Source organism: Chroicocephalus ridibundus, chromosome 1 (assembly GCF_963924245.1).
Source record: "Chroicocephalus ridibundus chromosome 1, bChrRid1.1, whole genome shotgun sequence".
Taxonomy (NCBI): Eukaryota; Metazoa; Chordata; class Aves; order Charadriiformes; family Laridae; genus Chroicocephalus; species Chroicocephalus ridibundus.
Genome location: NC_086284.1, coordinates 171,302,116 through 171,321,785, shown reverse-complemented (window position 1 = coordinate 171,321,785; position 19,670 = coordinate 171,302,116). Strand labels below are relative to the sequence as shown.

The 19,670-nt window shown below is 38.3% G+C and overlaps 1 protein-coding gene across 3 annotated transcripts in view; it reads right to left on the bottom strand.

Annotated features, from left to right (window-relative positions):
* EEA1 (early endosome antigen 1) overlaps positions 1–19,670 on the bottom strand; it is a 77,082-nt gene that overhangs the window by 14,834 nt on the left and 42,578 nt on the right. For all 3 annotated transcript variants that reach the window (XM_063322807.1, XM_063322808.1, XM_063322809.1), the window contains 11 exons: positions 17,747–17,896; positions 16,639–16,758; positions 16,215–16,418; positions 15,399–15,599; positions 13,800–13,913; positions 12,422–12,577; positions 10,327–10,466; positions 9,371–9,701; positions 7,780–7,881; positions 6,125–6,319; positions 5,118–5,300 (listed from right to left, as the gene is read on the bottom strand). In XM_063322807.1, the coding sequence (XP_063178877.1) occupies positions 5,118–5,300; positions 6,125–6,319; positions 7,780–7,881; positions 9,371–9,701; positions 10,327–10,466; positions 12,422–12,577; positions 13,800–13,913; positions 15,399–15,599; positions 16,215–16,418; positions 16,639–16,758; positions 17,747–17,896 (1,896 nt within the window). The remainder of the gene's footprint in view (positions 1–5,117; positions 5,301–6,124; positions 6,320–7,779; positions 7,882–9,370; positions 9,702–10,326; positions 10,467–12,421; positions 12,578–13,799; positions 13,914–15,398; positions 15,600–16,214; positions 16,419–16,638; positions 16,759–17,746; positions 17,897–19,670) is intronic.

Here is a 19,670-nt window from a genome sequence, read left to right as displayed (position 1 = left end):
AACAATAAGCACACTTTGACTTCACTTAATTATGCGTATGCTTTAGCCACTCCCATGTTGATTTAAAAGCAAATTTATTTCTGCTGCCCACTCTGCTGCCTCCCTTGCAATGTCTAAAGTATTTTGCCTGTAGAGTCAGACTTAGTTTGAAACACCGATGATGGAACACTGCTGATTCAATAGCATTTTCAACAACCCCAGTGGCTCTTAAAAAGCTCACACTGACTTTTAAAACTAATTTGCAGACAAATTATTTTATTTCCTTTCTGAGCTATTAGAGTTTACTACTTAACACTTCACAAGGTGTTAACTCAGAAAATTTTTTTAAGCAAAATAGGAGATGCTTTCGCAATTTCAAGTGAAAAGAAAGACCCAGCAGGGTAGGTCTTTCAGAAAGCAAAATCGTCCCTTTCTGCTCCACTGTGGGCAGTGGAGTACCAAAGGATGGGAAGTGTAGCATCATCACACAACACCTTCACAGGAAAAACCCAATAGCCTCTGCAGTTTTAGAAGGAAACATAATGAAGCCACAGCTTTTATTCAAATTTGTTTCCAATAGAAGAAATGTGGTTACATCCAATTCGTTAGCACAGGATGATGAAATTTGATGAAGTGGATAGTGACACCCAATTAAAAGCCTCACCCGGGGGATACTCCTCTCTCAACAGACACACACACACACCCCCCCCAAGGTATCTACACTGGACAGGTTATCTGATTGTGTCTACACCTAGGGGAGCCAGTATTCAGCCCACTCTGCAGTGTATTATGCAGAAACATTTCTATCATTCAATAGTTTGTAATATAAAAGACTTGGAATTTTGCATACAATTTAGCACACTATAGCTTACATTTACAAGTGCCTTTTAATTTGCTGTGATTAACAATGTTACCTACCTTAACTGTGAAACCATTCACCATAATTCTAACAGTAAATCAACCTTCTATCTATTTATGCCTTTCTTTCTGCTTTGCTCAAAAGTCCCTCACAGCATCCTTTCAAAATGAGCAGAAATCTTCTGGCACATGGTTAAGCATTCAGTTATTACCCTTGCTCCTGGCCCAGTCTCCACAGAGACTGTAATTCATCCCGATTCTTTTGGACTGCTGAGGAGTTCTCATCTTTAACATAAAATCACCTCTCAAAACTGCTGATACCATTTACCCTATTTAATTACCATTCAACTTTGCCATTGCTCCCAGAATATGACCGGTGTTCTCCCAACAAGACACCTTCAGTCATGAGATTGCTCTTTAGGATGACAGACAAAACTGAATGCAATGAAAAGGTACAGAACAAAAAGATGCCAATCTGCACTTTTTTTTGTAAATAAAAACAGATGCTAGGATGACTGGTAAAGAGTTCAAATAAATAATGAAAAAGATAAGACGATATCACAGTCTGATGCACTACAACTTGGGCTGCTGTAGTGCAAATAATGGTGCCAACAGCAGAACTGGTCCTAGCTGGGTGGTAAGACCTGGATCCAATAAAACAAAGTGAGATGCACAAATGAACTGTTTAGTCTGTGTGCTCCCTGATCCCAGTCCCCAAAGAGAGACATGAAATTATTCACAGATGCTAACCTCACTTCTCTTCACTTCCTAAGAAGAAGGGTTAGGCTGACTGGAGGCAACTAGGCTCCTGACTTATAGACCTGAGGTTTGGCAGCATGAATATTGTCCCAGAACATCCACTAAAGATACACTGATGGCGATGCCAATATTGGAGGCAAGAAACATTCTTTTGAGAACACAGAGGAAACCAGGACTGACTACAAAAAGCACAAATGCCAAGACTGAAGGATACTTGGCAGAACTCAGGAGAGCAGAATTCACTCAAAGTATGTTTGCGCTAAACTCAAAATCAAGGCAAAAATAACAGTTCTGCATTTTTGTTAACCATTCTATACAAAAAACGCCTTTTCCACCAAAAAAAAACCCATTAAAATATTTTGTGTGTGTATACAAAAAATGTTTATATAGTATTAATTAAAATTAATCATTCTGTGATTACATATACACACATATATACACACATATACATTTGTATATATGTGTGTGTATACACACAAAAAAATATTCAGTGGGAGTCTTTTCTGATTTATAGATATTCTTTTCTATCAAAAACTATAGCTTTTCCAATTTCTTTTTCCAGTCAGAGAGACAAAAATGTATGAGTGTAGTTACTGTTACCGACAGTGCATTTTTAAACCAAAGTAAATTTGCAGCAAATAGTATCCATAAAATTACAACCACGTTCTCACTTCCGATTTTGTTACAGCCCTTCTCACTTTTCCTCTGCAAGACTTAACGGCTTCGAAGTTTCCATCTGGCTACAGCTACATGGGATCTTCCGCTCCTGAGCCAGAAAGCAGGATCCAGCCGTGCTGATGCACTCCCGCGGGCAGCTGCCCGCTCTGAAGCTCGCTCTCTCGCGCCATGCTGTATCTCCAACTGCAAAACTTCACTTTGCAATCACACCTCAGTCTCTCCCAGCCGGAGATGAGCCGATGATCCCAGCAGTGATATTCCGAAGAGATGCCAGCAGATGGTGCTCTGTGTACAGTCCAACTCCTTCCATACACTCCCAGGAACTACACCTACCACCCTCCTGGTGTCACCCATATGCCACATGGCCTTTTATGATCTATCCTCACACCTGAAACCTCCACCTCACTGAGAGCATGGTGCTACACCACATGACAATATTTAGTATTTTTAACTGAAGAAAACCTAGCATTGCTAAAATCTCACAATACAGGTTTGTGGTACCACAAACCAGGACACTGTGCCTGTCCTGGACAACGCTGGGCTTCAAACTGTGCTGACTCAACACAGCCGTGCAGGGAGTTCCTAAAAATCCCGCACTGAAAGACACCCAAGATCACCTTATATAGAAGTTTTAAAAACTTCTACTACTGCCTACTAAGAAGATTAAGACCAATCTGAACCCCAGCCCACCCATCAGCTTCAGTTCCAAACTTTAATCAAAACCCATAGCTCTGACTCAAATTATCTACCTTAATTAAGTAATTTACCCAAGGCAAAACATAATCCAGACAACCGACTTTGAATTGGACTGTGAAACTCTACCATAAAGTTCTTCTGATTCGAGTGATATTTTGATATTCAGCTCTCAAAACTAAGATTATCATGCTGAGGCTTTCTGAATGCGCTTTTGCCTTCATGGTCTTCTAAGACAAGCCATCACTGCTTCTTCAGGTCAACATTGCAACGTGGCAGCACATCCATGATTAAAGATCGGTTCCCCACCTTTTCCCTCTTCTACATTTTACAGAAAAAAATGTGGCAGCAAGCAGACCTCACTAATGCTAATTAATATATGTTTTTAATTTTATTTTTTTTTAAATCAAGCAAACAGCCTCCAAGTTGGTACATCACTTCAGTACTGAGAACCCCAATCTTCCTCAGGGTCTCTAGGCTCCACAGAGACTTACAAAGTAAATCAAGTTATATGACTGCTCATCTTGGAAACCTTGTTTTCCCATTGCCATCACCTTACTTTACCTTTTTGCATGAATGTTCTCTCTCTTTCTTGCTACCATCCCCATTCAGGTTTAAAAGCATGTGGGACACCTACTGTCCTATTTTATACTTGCCAGAACTAGAGGTCATCAAGCTGTTTTAATAATACTTACTCAGAGCTATTTTTGCAACAAGCAACACTTAAATAAAAAATATACCAAAAAACCCAGTCACTGAGCTTTTACAGGTCATTGTATTACCAAGCGTTGATCTAAATGCATCGCAGGAAATTAACTCACAGAGGTACGTGTGCTATAGTAACTAACTGTCACAAAGACTATGTTTAAACCACCTTTGCTTGTTAATCATGCCAAAGTTCTTCACATTTTTACATAGTGATTCAATCAAGAAGCGCTTAGAAGCAAAGCTTCTGTAACCTGCAGGGAAATGCAGCAGAAATCTAATGCTACAAGGGAGGAATATGATTAATAAAACTCCAATGGCCTGTATCTAAGGGAGCTATTTCTCTTTTTCTTAAAATAACTGCAAACCTGGATTTTGGCTAGGGGTCCACAGCTCACTTGGACCTATCTGAAACTGCCACAAGACCGTTAACAATTTCAGTGGTGGGACTGAAAGGCCTCCACTGGGACAGGTGAAAGGGAGCTCTGAAATCTAAGCAGTCACCAATGGCTCCCTTTATACATAACAAAGCAAACAGAAGCCGACTTCTAAAGCAGATCAGATGAGCTGTGCTCCCAACGTGCCTATTTCTCTCCATAAACTTCAGAAGAGCCTAAAACAACAGTGTCAGACAGACACAGAGAAAGCTGGAGTGGGATTCATCTGAAGAGAAAAGTGCTAAAGCTGCACATCTTGCCGGTAGACAGGCAGTCTCTGCTGCACAGTACATCCTGGGACTATCCGGAGCATCGGCTTAGCACTGGCATGAAGGAAGGTGGCAGAAAAATGGACAAAAAACACCTTTACTGACTGACTCACCTCCCAGCAATACTTCTTTGTAGGCACTACACCCTAATACCAAATCAGATAAATCCAGTTTAGGAATAGCAAAAATTTCAAGTTCAGGCACCCATATTCCAGGCAGGTTCCTAAACCTACTGTTTCTATTAGTTTGATGTCTCTGAAAGTCTATGATCAGCCAGGAAGAAGCAGAAGGGTCAAGGACATGTAAAAAGACTGACAACTAAAATTCTAGTTAAATCATCTAGAAGATAGCGGTTACTCACATGCCGGCAAAGACTTTGCCCTAATTAGCTATGCTATTTAAATTAGTTGAAAGCTACAATATATTGCAAGAAAAAGCAACACAAAAAATTAACTATTGAAAGAATACAGAAATAAATCATCTGTCACTTTGCTCACACAGCTCAGATTGCTGCTGCACAAATGGAAGAGTAGTTCAGGTAAGCTTGCAAATACTCCTGGCTTTAAATTAATTTCAGGATGTCATTTGTCCCAGGGGAAGTGACTGAACAGCACTAAATTCTATATATAGCAGAAAAGTTTTTTTCCTCCTATACAGTTCTTGCACTGTTTCTTGTTCTTCAAAATGTATATAAAGAGATCTACGAAGTCACATACGACACTAAAATGACTGTAAGTACCTTAAGGTCTTGCCTGGTTGCCAGCAGCTCAGACTCTTTCCCATAAAGGTCCAGCTGCAGCTTCTCCATGTTTTCCTTATGTTTTTCATGGGTCTTCTGTAAGTCTGCTAGCTTGACTTTCTCTGCTTTAAGCTCCTGTGCTGACAAAATAGACTGCTGTTGCAGTTTATTCTCCAGTTCTGCCTGAAACATAAGCATAGGAAGTTTCAATTAAAGTTACAGGCGGTAAAGTAAGCTTAGTCATTTCAATAAACTGTATTTCTACTGCAAGATGAGATTTTTTTCCACTTATGAAATAGCAGTTCAGTAATCTGATGTTTGTGATTTTACAGTAACTAATTTAACAACAACATTTAATTCATGTCACACCAAACATCAAAAAATCTAAATAATGTTTCCAAGTCCTAAGGTTTCCAGAGGCTGACTAAAGCACAAATACAACCATGTAGCACAGGACAGCCAAAGCTGTAGTGACATTTAACAGTGCATGGCACACAACACAACATTCCCTAATGTTGTAAGACATTTGAACTCTTTCCATTATCGTTTATGAGTTTCATACTGTTGCTCAGATAAATTCTTTTGGTATAATAAGAGAAGACTTGGTTTGTAACGGGCATGGACGTTCCAAAACTAGATATTGTCTAAACCACTCTCAGAAAACTCTACTGCTTTACAAGAAAATGGCAGCTCTTGCCTCATAGCATGTTCCTGAAGCAAAATAAACACATTAAATCTAGCCATTTTTATCACTTTATTGAAAGTCAGTTCCTACAGAATCCATATTCCAGCACTGGTTCTTTTTACATGATCGTCGTTGTTGTTGATGATATTGTTTCAATCTCCAACAGCACCTCAAGACCTTGTTCCCACATCCCGACCTTACGACTTCCAACAAGACTACAGCAAACAGCTGTTTATCACAAAGATATTGACATAAAAGCTGCAGCATTTATCAGAGAAATTTACTTTTTTTTTTTTTAAGGGGTAAGAGAGGCCAGCCTTACCTTTTCTAAAAGAGCAGTTTTTAATTCAGCTTGCAGTGTCTCACTATGTTTTTTCTTCTGCTCAAAAGATTCCTTTAACTCTCTCAGCTTTCCCTGGAGATGTTGCTCGTTTTTTTCTTTCTCTTTCAGAAGACCCTGAATTTCCAGTACTTGCGCTCGTGCTGAATCAAGTTCTATCGACAACTGCTTAGAAATCTATATTCAAAAAATATTAAATAACTGTATAAAATTTTAATTTAAATCGCCATTTGTACACATGCTGTAGTATGTGAAACTGCCTGTTGAACTGTGTGGATGACAAATTACATAGTACAAAAAGCCAAAGAGATCATTTCACAGATGAAAAACTGGGTAAAAGCTGTTAAAGCTGAAGATACAGCTTCAGGAAGTTAGCTCCCAAAGGACTGCTAGTTGTGGAGAATCCCCTGACCAGAGGAATCTGAAACGCTTGCCCTACTCTCCTTCTCTCAAGGCTTCTGCTATTTTTCTCTGCCAGAGACTAGACACCAAGCTGTACCCTTTCTTGTGATCCAGTATGCCCGCTCTTATGTTTTCACAAAGAGCTGCAGATCATTCTCAGCAAACAGTTTCCAAGTATGCTACCGTTATTTCTTGCACACAGAACCAGCCCATCCCACAGTGCCACTGCTGCTGCCTTCTGCTTCAGAGCTAGGTATTCCAACACCGGCAAGTAGATTTTTCAAGAGCTACCATAACACAATAAAATCATCCATTATTCCAAATTTCCTACCCTTAGAGCAACCGCAGTCTTTTTTTATCATTCAAAATTAAGGACAGGGAACTCTTCTCAAGCCAGCAGTGGTCTGGGCTCTCCTGCTGCCAACTGCAGCAGATACCAAACTCATCCTCCTGCACTCGCCACAGAGCACCATAGAGCTTCTGCTGAATGAGAGGGGAGCCAGGGGAGTAGCAGCAGTGTCACAGAGCAAATACCGTCACACCTACACATCCACAAGCTCTTTCAGGCAGTAAGAGCCCATCACAGTCCACCAAACTGTCCACCGATCATATCTTTTCTGATTCCTTTTGGGAATAGGTGACAGCTTCAGTAAAGAAAGCCATGAAGGCGGATTTGGCCTTCAGGCTGCCAGCTGGACTACATGGGGTTTTGCAGTCTGAATGCTCATCTTTTTAAAAGTAGTACGTTTGGTCCTTATGCAGTCACAGGCAAGTGACTTACGCAAGTTTGCAAAAGCAACTAAATCCTTCAAGGACACCTGAAAATGTCCTGTCAACCACACAGAGAACATACTGATTAGGCCTGAGACTAAAACAGATCTAAGGATACAAAACAACAACTATTATCATACACAGACCATAAGCATGAAAAAAATAATGAGGACATGGTAATACAAAATAACTGTTTCACTAATGAAAAAAACTGAAGGGCTAAAATCACCCACTCGGGTATGTGGGGCACAGAAAGGCAGGAGTACAACCTGTATTTTGAAACTTCATGTTAACATCTAGGAAATTTTTAGTATCGCTTTATTACAGTGCCCCAGGTAGGTTACAATTACAGAATTACAACCTCTTTATCTCTCATCAGTCCCAGCATGTGAGACTGAAAACGAATCTTTTAAACATTTATTATTACTGTTTTCTAGATTTTTGAAACTAAGCGGACAGCTTACCCCCTCTTTTTTTTCCAGTGAGTTTTTCAATTCATTCCTCTCTTTAGCTACAGTCTCTGTTTGTACCTGGAGCTGGTGTTTTACCTCTTGGCAAGATTTTTCCTAAAAAACATAAAACAAGGAAATATTCCTGTAAGCTTCTAAGACAGGGTACCAGGTATTCTTGCAGGATTTACAAAGCCTTGGAAACCAACGCTTTTCTTTTCAGTTAAAAAGCTTTCCTTCTCAGCCGCAGACATATTTTCAGCTCAAAACTTCTCAAAACTTTAACAGTGGTAAATCTAAACTGAACAGAGATGATACCCTGTACTAACAAATGCAGCCATGTGCCAAAGATTTTTTTCTGATCAGGGACAGTGTCCCTTTTGAAGCTGCTGTTGGCAGCTCTTCTCCGTATCTTGTGGGAAGCAGAAGGCTTATCAATCCTGTCAGGATCCAAAATTTCCCAATGTTCTAAAACTCACAAGTAAGTACATCTTCAGGACTTGTACGCAAATACAACTACATTTTAAGCCCAAATACTATGCACTTAAGACAGTGGCGAGCCTCCAAATAACTACAGAATTAGAAGCAGAATCTGGACTCCTATCTTTAAGTCTAAATTGGGGAGAAAATCTTTCCAGTTTTTAGGAGAAACAAATATTGAAACAGCAGTAACTACGTAAAGCAAACAAAAAGGCTTATCTTAAAAAGGTGAAAGAGTAAAGGAAAAAAGTTATTTTTAACTAGGAGTAGAATTTTTTTTAGATCAAAATAAAAGCAGCTATGAACGGGTTCTGGGAAATGATGTCATGTAAGATGGGAATGAGAAAGACACCCCTGCCATGTCTGAGGCAGGGGTGTCAGAAAAATGTGTAACAAAATCTATAAAACATGTATTCATATAGTGCCAATTCATACTACCAACAAAGCAAAAGAGGAAAGAAAAAGGCTAGTGAGAGTTCACTTTCTTGACCATAATAGGTTGCTCTGGCGGTCAAGCATTTGTCATTATACCGCCACTTGTGAGACCCTTCTGAAACTCAAAGTTCTATAGTTCTAGTACTCTGACAATACCTTGAGCTAAGCATCTCCCTGAGTGACAGATGATGTTACTCTGCCTACAGTGCGCAGCCTTCCAGCGTGTCCAGACAAGTGCACAGAAAGTTTCTATATACAAAGACTCCAGAAAGGAAACTAAAATGGTCTCAGAAAAATAACACCGTCTTCAACATGCCGGCACTTTAGCAAAGGGTTTATAATTTGGTTTTGTTATAACAAGGCCGATGAATTTTAAAGAAGGGGGACATTTCCCATCAAATTGTTTCACCACTTGTCTCCATTTAGTTTCTTCACCATATTAAAGGCATTCAGCAAGAAAAAAGGATCTTGTTGTGTGATATGACTGATGTTTACTACTGTGAACATCCAGACAAAAATTTAAGGTAGGACACATGTATGAACTACTAAAAAAATCACAGTTTGTTTTTCCTTAAGGCAATTAAATTTCCATGCATTGTCACTGTATGTATACTGTTTTCAGACAGAAAGCAAAGTCATTTTATCAGTCTGTAAGTACACCAAACAACATCAAACGAAACAAACAACTAACCATTTCTGCCACAGCTGCTTTTCCTTTTTGTATTTCTTTTTCTAATTCTTCCTTTCTTTTTTTGAAGGATTCAGAACTTTTTGAGAGCTTGTCTTTGGTAGCTGTAAGGTCCTTTAATAGATTATCCTTCTCTAATTTCACCTGTTGCAGCTCTGATGTTGCTGCTTGCATTTTACAATCCAATTCCTTGAGTTGTTTACTTGCATCTTGATTTGATTTCTCAAGGTTTTGTTTGAGGCTGGCCTTTTCCTCCTCCTGCTTTGAAATTTGCTGTTTCGCTTGTTCAAGGGCCTCAGATTTCTTCTGTAAATCCAATTTAGCACTAGACATCCTGCAAATACAGAGAGAAAAATAAACTGTGTTGTGGGTTTCTTTCCTCTTCTTCTTCACAGGTTCTTTTGTATCATTTGTATCATTAAATGCCTCTACAATTTATATATTAACTGCAGAACTACTTCAAATCATATCTTTTTCATCTAGAACATGGGCATTTTTTCTCTCCAATGAAGACATATCAGCAACTCCAAATACTATCTTGAGACGGCTTTTTCTTCCTCGAAAATTACGAGTAGCAACTACCCCTTTGCTGCTTACGCATAAACTGCAAATCAGTCTTTGAAAGTTACAGAGCCATGGATATTTAAAGATGGACCTCAGTATATCAAACTGTTCAGATATCTAGCTGACAACAAGCACAGTGAATAAAGGGAAGAAGTGTATTGAATCACAGCAGTCAGCGATTCACGAGACAGCGTTGCAGATGGATTCTGCAGGGCATAGAGTGAAATGAAACAGGTGGGATATAACTCAGTTCTCATAGCAAAGGGACGCACTGCTTTTATCCATGATTTTAGGAAATCACAGGAGAGAAGAACAAAATCTGAACTCTAGTCCAAACCCCTCTAGTTTTATGTCTGAAAAGTACTGTGAAGCACTGTAACACAGGAAATGCATACGCTTCTCTTGCCGCTTCAAGTTGTTTACTCAGTTCTGCTGTTCGGAGGTCTAATTCTGTAGATTGCTGTCGCTGCTGCTGTAACTCCTGAAGAGCTTGTTCTTTGCTTGCTTTAGCATCAAGAATGTCAGCTTCAAGTTTCTGAGATAGAAAAACGAAAAGTTAGAGCTATCAGAACACAACGAGCAAAATAAAAATAGCCATAAAAAGGAGAAGTCATCTAGTCCGTGAGTAGCATTTACTGTAGAAAGCCTTTAGTGTAGAAAGCAGTCACAATCCTCACACATTTCATTAGTTTGCTTTTTATCTTTCATTATTTAGTTCCTGCAAATCTCTTGCTCCCCCAGAAGTGAACTATTTTGGTAAAACATCCTGAAATCATCTTTAAATTAAATGTCAAGCAGCCATTTTACTGCAAAGTAATAGATAAAAAGCAGAAATCTTTTAAAAACCCAGCCAAAACATCTATACAAAAAAAGGCCGTACACAGCGCCCAGCTTTGGGGCCAGGTTCTCAGCCACCACGGAATAGTCTCAGCAGTTTCAAACGACTGCTGATTTACACGTCCCAAGAACTCTGCCCTTCTTTATAACAAAAAACAAAGGCGCGAACTACAGCTGTAAAGAAACCCCGCGCTCGTCTGGAAGAGGTTTTTCTTGTTTTGTTTTTAGAAGGTACTTGTTCATTTACATGGAGTATAAAGAACACAGGAGTCTTCAGCAAACAGGCACTGCTTAGGCTCTTCAACACGCTGGCTGTTTTACAGGCACTTCTGCTTTCATGCAGTGGCCATGAAACAAAATGGACAAGTTTCTCCGAAAAAATTCCTGAGGGCTTTTTGTTTCTATTTTCTAATTTTTTTATTTTTTTTTAAATACCACGCATTCAACTGGAATAATCCCAAAGAATGGTGATGACACCAAGATTTTACACAGAATTGCATTCCTGTTGACAGCATCAACAACCCTGCTCAGTTTCACACTTCAGCTACCAGTAACCTTGTAAAATCTTGTGCAAGCGAGCACTGTACTCCTCCCAAGCATTTGTGTCTGTTGGTTATTTGTGAAACTTTAGCAAAAGGATGAAAAATAAAAACACAGATGAAAGCGGGGAGAAAAAAACCAGCCTGCAACAGACGAAAGCGATGGAAACACAAAACAATCATGCTAATAATGCAAATGTATGACTGCTTTATTCTTTAATAGCATTGGATTTAAAATTTCATTCGGGGAAAACAACCTTCCTTCTCTCTATAGAGCACATAAACTACAAAAAACACCCCACTCAGTCTTGAGCATAAAGACTGCTAATCTCCCTCAAAATAGACAGAGAACGCTGCAAAGCCAATTCTGCATTGCTCCTAAGATCCCTGTATCATACGGTTTTATGCATCATGAATTTTGACGACCAAGAATGCTTAACAAATATTGAAAAAAGCCCAAATTAAAAAGCTTTCAAGCATTCAGACTCATTCATATCCTTAACTGAAAATATTAGTATCTCAAAACACCAAAAGGTTCTGCAAACCTTCTCCCAGAATTATATATACTTTAAGAGAAAAACTGATTCCAGAAATAGAATGGAAAACTCAAGATCAAGTTAGAGGAAAAACATTGACCAAAAAAAAAAAAAAATCTTGATAAAAACCCCTTGTAGAAACCTACTGAAAGGCTTTTGAAATAAATTAAACCAGACAGGTAGTGTGAACTTGGGCTAACCAATGTTAACACATATTCCCTGCCACCACTTGTAAAGTGTACAGGCTTGAACATGAAGACTCTAATTTCGGGATGTATTCATGTTCCCTCTCATAACACTTTACAGGTAGCACGGCGGTTTGTAGAAGCACACATTCAGAAAAATGACAGCATAGTGGCAATGTCCTAAACCTATCTTCTCAGTCTGACATGCTAGCATGGAAGAAGAGGGGAACAGGATTAAAGAGTGGATCGGGAAACGCTAGTGAAAAAGAAAACGTACAAAAGTGGTGTTGATATAATCCTTCCCCCATAATTTGAGCACTGCTTTTATCACATACTACCAAACAGCGGAGAACATCAGTTTCTGCAAGCTCAGATTCTGTGTTCAATACAAACCTTAAGCTGTCCCTCTAGCTCTTCAGTTTTCTGTTCTAAATAAAGACGTTTCTCTTTGTGCTCTTTAAGATTGGCTTCCAGCTGAGCACAATATTCCTGCTTGTCATTCAGCTTAGCCGTTACCTGATCCAACTGAACGCTGACCTTATTTAACTCCTGAGGTAAAATAAAAAAACAAGGGTCATTAGTTTTTAACTGACTTCCAAAAACGACTAATGTCACATATGCTTTAAATGATCTAATCTGTTTAAATTAAAAAGGAAAATAATGTTTCATTTTCATTCTAAGGGGCAGGAAATTGAGAACAGAAATACAAACACATGCACAAACTCTCTCTGTTAAGCTGACAACATTTTTTTTAAAGCCTTAATATTCCTCTCAAACTTTACAGGCTGTGGGCTAAATCTTCACAAAGGTGTTTTAACTTATAAATGGAAGAGGAATTGTAGGTAATAAAGGCACTAGATTCTGAAGTTAGTACAACAGTAACTAGAAAGTAACACTACAAAATGTTAGAGAAAATTTTTGCTCTCTTCATGAAATCAAGCACCAGCAAAGAGAAAAGTCAATACCATGGAAACAGTCATTTCTCCACATACCAGAGATGATTTCAAACCATTTGGTTCAACATAAAACAAAGTAATTTCCTAAGGTCTAGGTGAATGCATTCACCTAGTAACCACTATGATGACAGCTACATCAAAGCTCATTGCTCTTCAACCAAGCTGATTTATTTAATTATTAATTACTTATTTGATAGTTGGAAAAGAGGCCTTATGTTTATAGCACTTAATTACATTCCCATGCTAAAAATGGTGCTATGTTAGCATCTGCTGGATGTTTCCATGAAGCCCACTGCAGCACCGATTCTAACAAATCAAGTATTTGATTCAGCAGCCGGTGGAACGCTTCACTAGGATTAACACACATTAAAACATGCAATTTTAACAAAGTCTTTTTGGGTTTTTTGTGTCACTTGGCACACAGATAATTATTTCTGAATACAGGCATCTGATTCTGAATTTATCTGAATCCGCAATAAGAGTTAAGAGTTTTCCTTGTACCCAGTTATTCTACAATCTTTCCTTCATAACATATAGCTGATAATTGAATTGTATACCAGTAGGACAGCTTATATTCTGAACCATAATCCTACAGCAAGGAGTGGATTCCCAAGTAAATTCTTTAGACTGCAATATATATTTGGTCCAGATTACAGCAAAAAGAATGAATACATATCACATGGTTAAAATACCCTAAATGATTATTTCCAAATGTATATCCATACATTTATTTAGTTTGTAAACAGACTGTTCTTAGGTTTTTAAGTAGTTTTCTAGGTAACATAAAAACTTTATGCTTATATGTTGCTTATAACCTGCTGCTTATCTTGCAGTGCATGCTGGGCAGTGTCCAGATGATTTTGAAGATCCGCTCTTTGAGCAGCTTTTGATGCTTCTGCTGAAAGCAGCAATTCAGTCTTCGCTTTTACCTGAAAGACAAGTTGTATTTCATTAAAACATTTGTTCTACCACAGCTCATTTTAAGTTTTTTTTTTTTATACTCATCAGTAAGTTTAATAGTAAAATGGTATTTCTCATGTGCTGCTTCAAAAAAAAGGAAGGAAGAAAGATTTTCGAAGTTTAGACAAATACTAAGATTTTAAGCACCAGTTAGTCCTTACTTTGAGCTAGAAAAAACAGACAAACAAACTAAAAAACCCAAGCCACCAGTCCCACTCATCTTGTATTCTAGGAAAAGATTTTTACTTACAAACAAGGAACAATGGGAGAGACTTGGTGCATTCACATGCATGCATACCTTGATAACCTCAGACTACAAGTACATTTGAGGGCCTCCGAAATTTTTAAAAGCAAAAAGAATAAGAAATAACAAAAGTAAGCTTCCACATGCATATTATCTTCCTCTGCTACTACCTGCCTGTTAGGGAGCAACCTCCCTCCCTTCCTTCCAAAACACTCAGCAAACAATGGGTTTGCTGATTAGAAGATGGGTATGAATGGTATTGGTGTAGAGTGGCAATATTTAGGGTCTATTATATGGAAATAATAATAGAATGGCAATATTTAGGGTCACTCTTTTTCTCCCTAATAGAAATGCGACTTCTCTGAAGACTGTAAGGAAGCTCACATATTGCCTTAAAAAGTAGTTGCAACAGTCCATAGAGTATTCAGTTCTAGCTCTAATATCTTGGTGAAAAAACAGGTAGTGTAGCAAAGCCGAGTAAAAACATCACAAAGCTACATCAGAAGTTCCTAGAGCTGTTTGGAAACTGAGTAACACTAATTCAAAAGACACCACTGTGTATTAATCCAACAACAACAGTACTAGCTGCTCCAAGTGTGCAGATGCAAGAACTTCTGATCAAACGTTATTTATTCTTTGGGATACCTGAATTTAATTAGCAGCTTTTAGCTTAAGCAGCACTTTAACAGTAGGGGAGTCCACATTGAGTCCATACTGAGGAATCTCCTTCTTTAGTGAATTAAATTGACAACAAGGTGGCCCACAGCTTTTCTGTTTTGTTTTTGACAAAAGACACCAGTATAGGACATTTCTAGACAATAGTGACTTGACAGACTTTCACTCTGGTGCACAGAATCCAGGACTGGTAAGAGCAGGGTTCTGGATGCCTAACCATTATAAATACAACAAGAGATGCTTGAGGATTTTTCCTACTCAGCTATGAACTACTTTTTTTTTTTAATTAAAGAAAAAAAACAACAAAACAACAAAACCAATATAGACAAAACCAACAAAAAAATACCAACACTTGCCATCTATTGTTATTCTGAAAACAGTTACATTTTCCTCAATTTTCTCTGCCTTATGCTACTTCATTCGTCTGTTGGTAAAAACATGCAATTTTTTCCAAATTGCTTTGTACGTTCTCTGGAGGGAAGACAGAAATCACAAGCAGGATTCATCATCACCAGACAGTACAGAGTTCCATTACCTGCACATCAAGCTGTGATACTTTTTCTTTACTTTCATTTAGCTGGGTGGTTAGTTCAGTGATATTTGCTTCCAGGGAAAGCACACGGTCTTGAGCAGCTCTTAGATGTGCCTTTTGCTCCTGCACTTGCTCATGCAAATTCTCTTGGGCTTGTTTATGACTTTCTGATTGATTCTTCAGCTTTTCTGTCAGCTGAGTTACCTGCAGTGAAAAAAAAAAAACAAAAACAAAAAAAAAGCAGGTAAGAAGAGAAGGCTGGAACAGCATGTCCAAGGAAGTCATAAATCTTCTGAATTTTAGCGTGCCTTATCACGGCTCAGGAGACCCAACACTATCACATTTATTTTTCTGAATTATTACAGTAAGGCTATATTGTACACAATACCAGAGTTTAAATAGGTTACCAGCTGAAAATGGAAGCGAAAGGGAATCATCCATTTGGCCTTACTGTAACAAAAACAAAATACTAAGGCGACAACAGATGCAGGCTAAACTGAATTTTGGTGCTGAAAGCAGGAATTAAACCTCTATTTAAAGTAAGAGAAACAAACATGTAGATGTATCCAAAAATCATATGTATGCAAATATTACCAGCATATGTACAAAGGAAACATCTAGGAATCCCTTCCCTTATGCTGAAAGCAAGGAAGTCACCAAAACACAAGTCCTGTGAAATTCACCGTAAGATCTTTAAATTAAGTATCAAAGAAACAGCAAGTACAGAAAAGATTAATATCATAACTGAAAAATGGAAAAAAAGCTAACAAGATTAAATAATGAGAATGAAAGAAAAGAAACAAGTCTCTGAGTTCTTACCTGTATTTGCAATGCATGGTTTTTCTCTTGTAGCTGATTAAGAACTGCAGTTTCTCCTTCACCAGCTTGAATTTTTGCATATAAGTCCTCTCGTTCCTTTTCTAGCAGAGATATGTTTTCCTTGCTTTTTTGAAGCAATGCCTCAAGATTTTGAATTTTTTGGTCCTTATCTCCAATTTGTCGTAGTACTTGCTCCAAATCATTCTAGAAAATTGCATAATAGCTTCCTTAATTATAAGGACCTTAGAAGTTATTCCTAATGCATAAAATGTTGGATAAATTTATTACACACTTCTGTTCTAGATTTACAAGTTAATTTATTGAAACTAGTATAAGTCATGCAAGTCACTTTTACAGAGAAATCATATTTAACATAGTGACACCCTGAAACACACTTTCACATGAGGATACATAACTACGTTACCTGGGCTTCTCGTAGTTTTGCTGTAGTATTTTGCTGAAGCGTCTGCTGTTCCTGGTGCTGCTGTTTTGCCTTTTCTAATTGATGTTGCAATTCTGTGGAATTTGCTGCTTTTTCCTTTAGCTGACAAAAGCAAACAGACAAACCAGCCTAATGAGTGAACATGCACCATTCAGTATGCCAATAGTGCTCCACATTCATTCTAATGCTAAAAGATTTTAGTCTAAACTTGAATATTTGAAAACTGGTTTAAAAATAAAAAGTGCATAATGGTAGTTAAAGACTCAAAATCTAACTAAAGCATTCATTACTATTAATAGGTGAGATTTTATATCACAAGTGAGAAATATAAAACAAATATCAGACATATATGCATTTTAGCTCTCAAAAATCTAAAACGTAAGCAATTTTTAGTATGTTTTTTTCCAACAGTTATTAAGGTGTAACATGACTGATGATACAGATACCTGGAAAACAACATTATTATTATTATTATTACTATTAGCAGTTTTAGTAACAACTTCAGTTTAGCAGTCTCTCCACTTCTATACTGGTCAAGGATTTGCAAATTAGCTACGGAAAACTTTAAAGTTTTGACAACGTACCACTCAGATATTTGGCCAATCCCCATACAGGCAGCAGAAAATCAGCAACATATACAAGATGCTCATTAAAACAAATAAAAATTAATAAAACAAGCGTTTTCTGCCCATCCACCCCACACAGGTTATTAACTATCAATGACTTGCTGTGACATGTTCACTTTTTCTTCATGTAGGGTTTTATCTCACAAAAATACCTACACACAAAACTTTACCCGTATGGGCTTAGGTGTACCTAAGTCTTTTTTTCATAAGACCCTTAGACAAAGCATCTAAGTGCAAAAAGCACATCTTTCATTCATCTGTGAAGCACCACGAACATACATGCATCCAATGCGCATTTAGCCTTACAAAAATCTGTAATGCAAGTGGCATTTAGGCAGATCTTGACAATTAGTCAAATTAAATTCCCGTAAGGACAAACTTTATAAACTGCAACATCACCGCAACTGTATATACAGGCTACTACCAGAAGCAGAACAAACTAGAGTCTCCATAAAAGCCCCTACCTGCTCTTCAGCACGAGAAAGTTTTAATTGCAGATCAGCCACCTGCTGCTCTTTGTCCATCAGTTTCTCACTAGACAGCTGCCTCTGTTCCTTCAGCCGGCCCGTGCGCTTCCCTAGCTGGCGCTCTGTTTCTAGAAGTTTACTGTGCAACTGGAAAAAAAAAAATTCCACTTTTTTAGTCATTCTTTTGTCAATGGCGCTGTATTTTAGACTCAATTTGTGCTATTTTTACCCTGAGCTTTCATAACCCAGAGTAAAAGAACTACATGAGCTCCTGAAGTCATGTATATACATCACACACCTCGGAAACACAAATCGTGTTGAAGAAAAGCAACAGCTGCAGAAGCATGAATACATATTCAAAAAAGTAGGTTGGATGGACTTGGAAATACCCTCATTTATCTACAGAAGCCCTATAATATGAGTTACAGAGATTTAAGAGAAACACAAAGAGGGCAATCCTTCAAAGGCATGAGGACTATCATGTAAAACAGTGATGGTTACAGCAATCTCATTTTACACAGCGCACTCCCTCACTCCTATCAATCCTGTGGCTGAAGCCCCGTGCCTTTACCTGCCCCCCTGGCTCCCACAATATACTGTTCTGCACTGCTAGACAAGTAAGAGTGTAATTTTTAGCTTTAGACCTGGTTACCTCAATGGCATTCATACTCTGCAGAGAAGAGATACATGAACCTTCAATGTAGGGTTACACAGTAACTTTGGTCACTTATAGTCCAGCACCTCTCAGCAGCAGAAATTAAACAGGGGGATGTGATCTTCCAGCTGGACATAAGCCTGCCTCGTAATTTTTTCAGTCATCAAAAGCTGTACTGCACCATCTTCAAAGTGCAAGGATGGACTTCTACTATTCACTGTTATAAAAAGCTCTCTCCATAAAATCAGCTGTTCTTCTATTTGAAACTGTCACTACAGATCCTGGGTCACCTCCTGCCTACTTCTACATGAACACGTTCACAGATACGTAAATGAACTCAGCTCAATGCAAAACCAGAGAATGGATCAGGCCTTGCAGAAAGGCAAGAACTTTCTACAGGTATCAGGATAAATTAAGCTTGCTTCCCTATGAATTTACGTCCAAGACCCTTGAACCATTTACCTTTTAAATCCAGGTCCTCCCTTCAACATCACTAAACCTTTCTACGGCTTTCCTCAAACTCCTCCTAATAGCTAGGCAAAAGGCAGCACAATCTTGTCGCTCACTGCAAGCCATCACTTGTTGACCGGCTGGCTGCCTAGTGCGACAGAAAAAGGAACATGGTTTGGATAACATTAAATCTTCCCCCTGGGCATCAAGGAGGTGAGGCATGAACATACGTCTCTCTCCTTTACCCAGCTGCCACTGAAGAATCTAACGCTGAAGACCTTCGGGCCATCTGTCAAAATTTGGCTGAAGTTATCAAACAATGCAAAAGTTACAGGGGATGGAGACAGGGAAACAAATGTGTATATGCCTCATTTTCTTAGGAAACCAAACTAAATTATTTGTTTATATGTCCACAACCACAAAACCTGTGAATGAAAAGCTGTTCAGCATGTGGCCGAGAATCTGACTGCTACCTGTGACTGCACAGTTAAGAGAGAGATATGAGAAAAGGGAGGACAGGGTGAGGAAAGAAACCATAACCTCTCCTCCAGTAATCAAGAACATTTGTCTCTTTCTGTAGGAATCACTAAATTATTAATACTTCCTCCTCACCAAAAATATGAACAAGAGCTGGAGGGAAAAAATCTAATGAAGAAAGGGTGCAACAAGATAACTATTATAACTATTCATGGCTATGTTGATACTGGGAGAGAGTATTTGGAAAGGGGTAAGTCAGCAAACAAAATTATACAAAAGTCATTTCTATTACAGGCGCAGTTAAGTATTTTTGAAGGACTTTAAGACTGACTTTAAATA